Source organism: Tetrahymena thermophila, assembly GCF_000189635.1.
Source record: "Tetrahymena thermophila SB210 genomic scaffold scf_8254426, whole genome shotgun sequence".
Classification (NCBI taxonomy): Eukaryota; Ciliophora; class Oligohymenophorea; order Hymenostomatida; family Tetrahymenidae; genus Tetrahymena; species Tetrahymena thermophila.
In genome coordinates, this window is record NW_002476207.1 from 1 (window position 1) to 8,409 (window position 8,409).

General features: G+C 18.5%; 2 protein-coding genes across 2 annotated transcripts; both read right to left on the reverse strand. All coding sequences in view use genetic code 6, as the record gives it.

The window, feature by feature from the left end:
* Positions 1 to 159: 159 nt before the first annotated feature.
* TTHERM_01451010 (kinase domain protein) lies at positions 160 to 5,219 on the reverse strand (the record flags this gene model as incomplete). The annotated part of the gene is made up of 11 exons (XM_001023558.3): positions 160 to 202; positions 254 to 343; positions 682 to 771; positions 1,102 to 1,192; positions 1,473 to 1,612; positions 1,914 to 2,003; positions 3,076 to 3,524; positions 3,591 to 3,662; positions 3,890 to 3,939; positions 4,598 to 4,783; positions 4,838 to 5,219. The coding sequence occupies 11 exons, from the start codon at positions 5,217 to 5,219 to the stop codon at positions 160 to 162; spliced, it is 1,683 nt and encodes a 560-aa protein (XP_001023558.3).
* Positions 5,220 to 6,656: 1,437 nt separating this feature from the next.
* Positions 6,657 to 8,062, reverse strand: TTHERM_01451020 (kinase domain protein; the record flags this gene model as incomplete). The annotated part of the gene is made up of 9 exons (XM_001023559.3): positions 6,657 to 6,682; positions 6,755 to 6,804; positions 6,909 to 6,998; positions 7,078 to 7,167; positions 7,246 to 7,323; positions 7,389 to 7,478; positions 7,597 to 7,686; positions 7,794 to 7,886; positions 8,004 to 8,062. 9 exons carry the CDS (start codon positions 8,060 to 8,062, stop codon positions 6,657 to 6,659), a joined length of 666 nt encoding a protein of 221 aa, XP_001023559.3.
* Positions 8,063 to 8,409: the final 347 nt, after the last annotated feature.

Here is an 8,409-nt window from a genome sequence, read left to right on the forward strand (position 1 = left end):
AATCAGTGATTAATAATTTTACTAAATATATTAAAAAGTGTTTATTTATTTTGATGCAATTAATTGGAATAATTGTTTCAATTCGTAAACAAATAAATTTAGATGCACAAAAAAAATTAAACAAAAAAATCAAAAAACAATTTATGATCTGTGTATAAATCAATTAATTATCCAAACCCATTTGTTTTAAGTTTTAATTTCACTAATGTATTATTTAAAACAAACTAAATAAAGTAATGGTTAGTTAAATTACCATAGTATGAGATTTAAAGATGTTATGTTTTGGCATTTCTCCAAGCTCATTCTAATGTTCTTAGCTTCATCTGCACCAAGGTCATTAATCCTATGAAAATAATAAATAATGAATGTGTTGAAAATAATGAAAATAAAATAGAAAAGTAATTAATAAATGGGTTAATAATGAATGATTTTACTAAACATATTAAAAAGTGCTTATTTATTTATTTATTTATTTTGATGCAATTAATTGGAATAATTGTTTCAATTCGTAAACAAATAAATTTAGATGCACAAAAAAAATTAAACAAAAAAATCAAAAAACAATTTATGAGCTGTGAATCAATCAATCAATTAATTCTCCAAACCCATTTGTTTTAAGTTTCAATTTCACAAATGTATTAATTAAAACAAACTAAATAAATTGATAGTTAGTTAAATTACCCTAGATTGAGATTCAAAGATGTTATATTTTGGCACTTCTCCAAGCTCATTCCAATGTTCTTAGCTCCATCTGCACCAAGCTCATTATACCTATGAAAATAATAAATAATGAATGTGTTGAAAATAATGAAAATAAAATAGAAAAGTAATTAATAAATGGGTTAATAATGAATGATTTTGCTAAACATATTAAAAAGTGCTTATTTATTTATTTTGATGCAATTAATTGGAATAATTGTTTCAATTCGTAAACAAATAAATTTAGATGCACAAAAAAAATTAAACAAAAAAATCAAAAAACAATTTATGAGCTGTGAATCAATCAATCAATTAATTCTCCAAACCCATTTGTTTTAAGTTTCAATTTCACAAATGTATTAATTAAAACAAACTAAATAAATTGATAGTTAGTTAAATTACGATAGATTGAGATTCAAAGATGTTATATTTTGGCACTTCTCCAAGCTCATTCCAATGTTCTTAGCTCCATCTGCACCAAGGCTCATTATACCTATGAAAATAATAAATAATGAATGTGTTGAAAATAATGAAAATAAAATAGAAAAGTAATTAATAAATGGGTTAATAATGAATGATTTTGCTAAACATATTAAAAAGTGCTTATTTATTTATTTTGATGCAATTAATTGGAATAATTGTTTCAATTCGTAAACAAATAAATTTAGATGCACAAAAAAAATTAAACAAAAAAATCAAAAAACAATTTATGAGCTGTGAATCAATCAATCAATTAATTCTCCAAACCCATTTGTTTTAAGTTTCAATTTCACAAATGTATTAATTAAAACAAACTAAATAAATTGATAGTTAGTTAAATTACGATAGATTGAGATTCAAAGATGTTATATTTTGGCACTTCTCCAAGCTCATTCCAATGTTCTTAGCTCCATCTGCACCAAGCTCATTATACCTATGAAAATAATAAATAATGAATGTGTTGAAAATAATGAAAATAAAATAGAAAAGTAATTAATAAATGGGTTAATAATGAATGATTTTGCTAAACATATTAAAAAGTGCTTATTTATTTATTTTGATCGTAAACAAATAAATTTAGATGCACAAATAAATTAAACAAAAAAATCAAAAAACAATTTATGAGCTGTGAATCAATCAATCAATTAATTCTCCAAACCCATTTATTTTAAGTTTCAATTTCACAAATGTATTAATTAAAACAAACTAAATAAATTGATAGCTAGTTAAATTACCATAGATTGAGATTCAAAGATGTTATATTTTGGCACTTCTCCAAGCTCATTCCAATGTTCTTAGCTCCATCTGCACCAAGGTTATTATTCCTATGAAAATAATAAATAATGAATGTGTTGAAAATAATGAAAATAAAATAGAAAAGTAATTAATAAATGGGTTAATAATGAATGATTTTGCTAAACATATTAAAAAGTGCTTATTTATTTTGAAATTTATTATGATATAATTTCAATTTACAGGTTAATAAAATAAGAATTGTCAAATAAAAAATCCTAAAATATAAATATTGTATAAATTTTATTAAAGTCTAAATAAGAGAATTTATACTTTATTAATTTATTTTCATATTGAAATTATCTGATTTTTTAGTTAACTAATACGTAAATTAAAATGATAGTTTTGGGAAATAAAATTTTTAGTGTAAATTTAAAAAGGTTAAATATATTTTAATTTTAAAGTAAAAAAGATAAAAAATTTATAATTATCTATTATTAATTTTTAAATTATATAGTTTTGAATATTAGGTAATTTTTTTAATTTTGATAGTTCAAATAATAATTTTAAACTAAGACTTCATAATAATTTATAAAAGTTAAAAAAAATTTTTTTTACTCAAAATTTGTAAAAACACTTCTTTATTTCTACAGTAAATAAAAATTTAAGTATTTAATTCTGCAATTTTAAATAAAATAATTACTAAATTTATATGTTTCATTTTTATTTTAAATTCATTGATTGATTCTATTTTTCATTTCATTTTATTTAGCAATTAAAATTTTTAATAACTTAATATCTCAAAAGTATAAAAAAAAGAGATCTAAAATAAATTTCATTTACAATATTTAGCTTTATATTTAATTTTGATAAAATAAAACTATATTTAAATGAAAATAAGTGGATTTATTTAGGAATTAAAATCTATTCACAAATAATTATCAATTTAAAATTATGGAAAAATAACCAATTTCTAAATTTTTATTAGATACTTAAAATAAGTACAATATAATAATTAATATTTATTTTAGGGGAGAAAATATCAATTAAATGAATAAAAAATATTAAAATATGATGTTATTTGAAGAATTCATTTTAAAGAATTATTTATTAAAATGAAATTTTTAAAAAATATTTAAAATTATTAAATAATAATATTAATACTGGAAATCTAGATCTAAGTGATGAACAAGCCTCTTTGCTATGCATTCCTAGATTTTAGAGAGATTACTGTAATCACTAAAAGTATACTCATCTAATCTGACTTCACTTTGTTTGCATGTGTAGTTAAATTTAAGAAAAGATTGTCTGAATTTTGAAATCATCATATTAGATTCAGTAAAATCCAATTTGTCTTATACTGCACAAATGAACTCATTTTCTAGTTTTAGTCTTAAATCATTTAATTTTTTAGTTAACTCAAATGAACTGATTCTATTCTAAGGTATTTTTTCAAGCATTTTAACTATGATTTAGTTAATATCTTAATATAAACCATTTTTGCTTATATATTATGGTAGTTATCCATTTCTGATAAAAGAACAATCTGAGTCTTCTAGAAACTTTCCAAGGGTTAATTCAAGGAGAATTACTCCTAAGCCATAAATGTCATACTTTAAATAAAAATATAATTAAAAATAAGTAAATAAATAAATAATAACAAAATTTAATAAATTTACTTTGATATTGAAGGTACCATTTTTTGTATCTGTAATTTCTGGAGCTGCATACTTTGGTGCAAATCCTTTGAGCTTTTAAACATAAAGAATGTAAAATAAAATAAATTCAAATCGAAATAACATCTAATATATTAAGAGTATAAAGAAATTTTTAAATATTAGAAAAATGGAGAAATTTTGATAAATTTTAATAAATTAAATGTTTAAAAGTAAGTATTTAAAATCTAAAAATGAAGAATGCTGAAATTAATTTAAATAGTAAATAAATATGAATAATAATAAATAAATTAATTAATTACATCGTAAGTTTTTGATCCATCTTTAAATTATTTAGACTCTCCATAATCACCTTTTAAATAATATATAAGAATTTGAGTTAAAATAAACTAAAAAATTTATAAAATGAAATATAAAAATAATATTAAAGTAAATCTTATAAATTTAAAGTATTTATTTATTAAGAAATAAAAACTTAAATAATTCAAAATTATATATATTTTATTAATTAAATCACAAATATTTTAAAAAATAATGTATATGTTTATAAATAAGTGTTAAAGTTATAAGATTTAATTTAATTAACAGAGCAAATTCATTTATTTAAATTTAAAAACATGTGAATAAAAAATCTGGTGGTTTGGTATGCCACTAGTGCTTTGATTCGCATGTAATATCAATAATAAATATATAAATAATAAAAGATTTAAAATTAATCAATAAATAATTTTTAATTTATTTATAAATGATAATTATTTGCTGCTTAATACGTAAATTTGCTTTTTTATACTTTTAGAAGTGAAAATTTAAAAATCATGGGGCAAAAATTTTTTAAATTACAGTTTATTGTAATCACATTTTTAGAAGGGGGTAAGATTAAATGAATTTACAATATATTTGTTGTTTGTTTGTTTGTTTGTTTGTTTGTTTGTTTGTTTGTTTGTTTTAAAAGTTTGTTTATTAAAAATTTAAAAAATAAAATAAAAATTTAAATAACGTTAGAAATTTACATAGATAAAAACATTTTTCTTAGCTATCGTAAAGGATATTCTCAGGTTTAACATCAGAATGAATCAACTTATTCTGCTCAATTTTTTCAAAGACTGTTGACATCTGAATAGCAAAACCAATTATTTAGTTGAGTGGGAGAGTTTTTCTCTATTCAAAGAAGCTTTTCATGATTTCTTTAAGATTGCCTTTTAAATTTAATATTTTCTAAAAACTAATATGAAAAATATATAAATTTTTACATGAATATCTTTTAGAAATCTGATAGTATCTCGAATTTTTTTAGTTTGTAAACCCTTTGATAGATTTAAAAACATAAGGAGTATCCTTTAACAATTTCAGTATTTTTTCTTCTTCTTCAATTTTTTCAAAGTTAGTTTTGCTACATTTGATAGCTACTATTTCTTCATTGTACTTAGCCTCAAAAACACATCCAAAACCACCTTGTGAAATGTAGGATGTTAAGTATATCTTCTCCTTTTGAAGCTCATTGTAAATTGTTATTAGTTCATCTGAATCAAACATCATACTCTTCTTATGTTTCTTCAGGTATTCCTCAAAAATTTTTTCAAATTTTTCGACAGGTGCTTCATATTTAAGCTGAATATCTTGTTATTGTTGCATGATTAGTAACTTTTGCTAATATAAAAAATAATTATAATATTTAAAGTAAAAGAAAAAATATTTTTAAATTTAATTTGAATAATATATTTTATTTTATAACTAAATCTTTTTTTATTTACCTTTTTTTTCTTTCTTTTCTTTTAATTAATTAATTTCTTTCTTTTTTTAATTAAATTGTAAAAATTTGTTAACTGAAAAAGTAGTTATTAATGAATGATTATTTTTTTGATAATTAATTAAAAATAACAAGAAAATTTAAACAGTTTTTAATTTTCCCCAAAAGCATAAAAATTAAATTTATTCTATTACTTATAAAAATAAATTAAATTATAATTAATTAATATAATATAATCAATTAAAGTTTATTATATTATAAATATATATTTGTTAGATTCTATTTTAACTTAATTTAATGAAATAAAAAACTAAATAAAATAATATTTATTTATTGAGATAAATAAAAAAGAAAACAATAGTTTTTAAAATCAAAAAATAAGAATCTTATAACAAAAATTAAAGGACTAATTATATTTATAAAATTAACAATAAATAAAATTTTATAATTTTTTATCAAAATATTTTTCTTTTAATCTATAAATTGTCTTCTCATAAAAAAGCATAATTTACTTAATTTTTATATAACCTATAGTTCAATTTTACTTGTTTTATATTTTTTCATAATAATCTATTATTAAATATTTTTTTAATTATAAATAAATTAAATATCACCAATACACTTTTATAATTAAATTTAAGTAAATAAAAATTGTAAATAAAGGTATTTTATCTATTTAATTATATATAAATTTTCTAACATATAATATATATCTTATTTTACAAATGAAAATCTTTGTCTAAATTAAAAACTATTTATTTTTTCAGTGAAATAATTCAACAATAAAGTTAAGATATATCGTATAATAATTGTTTATTGAAGATAAACTCAAGATTCAGAATCCATATTTGAAAAATTAATACTAATCTTTTATCTTTTAACAATATATCTAAAAAAATTTTTCACAATATCTTTTTAAAGATAGATAGATATTACCTAAATTCATTAAAATTTTATTAAAATTTTTAATACTAAAAAGCATAATTAATTGAAATTTTTGATATGATTTTGTATTATTACTATTATAAATAAATTTAAATAAAAAGAAATTGTAAACTGAGGTATTTTATCTATTTAATTATAAATAAATTTACTAACATATAAATTTTATCTTATTTTACAAATGAAAATTGTTGTCTAAATTAAAAATTATTTATTTATTTATTAGTTTCAGAGAAATTAATTCAATAGTAAAGCTTTTTAAAATTATATCTTTTAACAATTGTTTGTTGAAGTTAATAATATAATTAAACTCAAGATTCAGAATCTATGTTTAAAAAGTACTAATCTTTTTATCTTCTTTGCCTATCTAACAAAATTTGTCACAATATCTTTTTAAAGTTATTACCTAAGTTTATTTATATTTTATTAAAATAAAATTTTTAATCAATTCATCAAGAAATAGTTAGTATGTACTTACATGAATGAAATTTTAATAATTCGAATGTTTTGACAGTTTATTAAGGCTTTCTATTTAAGAATTTTATCATGTAAGCTTGTAAATAATAAATAAATTAATTTATCAAAATTTTATTTTATTTCTGTTAAGTTTAATAAAGAAAAAATAGATTTACTTTAATTCAATATCCAATAATAATAAGCTTTAAATTTAGCTAAAGCCGATAGCCAAACTTGATTCTCCAACTTCAGTAATTTAATTGAATCTTTAAATAAAAAAATAAAATTTATTCATTTTTATTTTAAGAATGCAAATAACTTTTTGAAAAATATTAAATAATTTACTGTAAGTAGATTTTTAACTTTGTCAATTTTGCATATTTTACAATTTCTGTTGCAAAATATGATGCTCTAATATCAGTAATATTATTTGTTCTAATATTAAAAGTAATAAATAAATGTATTAAATATAGAATTTATTATAAATAAATGATTTGATACAATAAATATAACTGCAAAATAGTCAAAGTTTCACAATTTCTTAATCCTTTTATTAAGCTAAAAATACCTTGATCTCCTATATTACAATCCCTTTTATTTTAATGATTAAATTTGATAATTTAAGAAATACTAATTTAAATTGTAGCATAATTTACTCTAATCCAATTTATAAAAAAGAGATAGCTGAGCATTGTCCTAATTTTATTCCAACCATTTATGCTCCTTCGTCTCCAATATTATTAGCACTTAATTCAAAAAAAAATTATTGAGATATAAAGTTAATATATTTAGTTAGATATTTCAAGATTAATTAATTTTAAAGATGAATTAATGTTTTGATAAGAATTAAAGTTATTATTTTACCTTAAACTAATATCCAATTAAGTCAGATTAAATAATTTATTTATATTTATTAATAGATTTTCTACTCCCTACAGGCTAATATTATTTTCGCTAAGTTATTATTTAAAGAAATTATTATTTTGTTTAATGGTGTAAATAATTATTTTAAGATTAATTTATTTATAAATGCTTTAAAATAATTTGTTAATAAATAATACCTTATGCCAATCTCTAAAATTCTTATATTTACACAATCTTCTACTAGTCTTGTTCCAATAAACATAGCACCTTGATCTCCCACATAATTTTCGCTTAAATTTATTTATAACAATAATAATTTTTTAATTTTGAAATTTATTTAATTAATTTATTAAAATTAAAGGCAAAATAGATAAATTTTAATTAATTTTTAATATGAATTAGCATACCACAGTTGAATTTCTAAATATTGAATATTTTGCGATTTATTTAAGAATTTTGATATCATTTATGCTCCTTAATCAGTGATCTAATTCTCTCTATAAAAATTTTATATTTTAAAAAATAAATATTCACACTCAAATTAGATTTATGAATAAAAATTAATAAAAAAATAATTATTATTAAATATTTTCATGAATAAACAAACAAGATTAACTTTAATTTTTAAAAATATTATTTAAATTTTTGATGAATTTAATTTATCACTTTAAATGATTATTTGTGTGAATCAATTCCTCAATAACAACAAGATTGAAGCCAATCAAAAATTAATTAATTTAAAGAAAGAAAGAAATTATATGAGAATTATTTTCTAAAATTAATTCACTTTAAAAAATAGTTTAAAAAATTAAT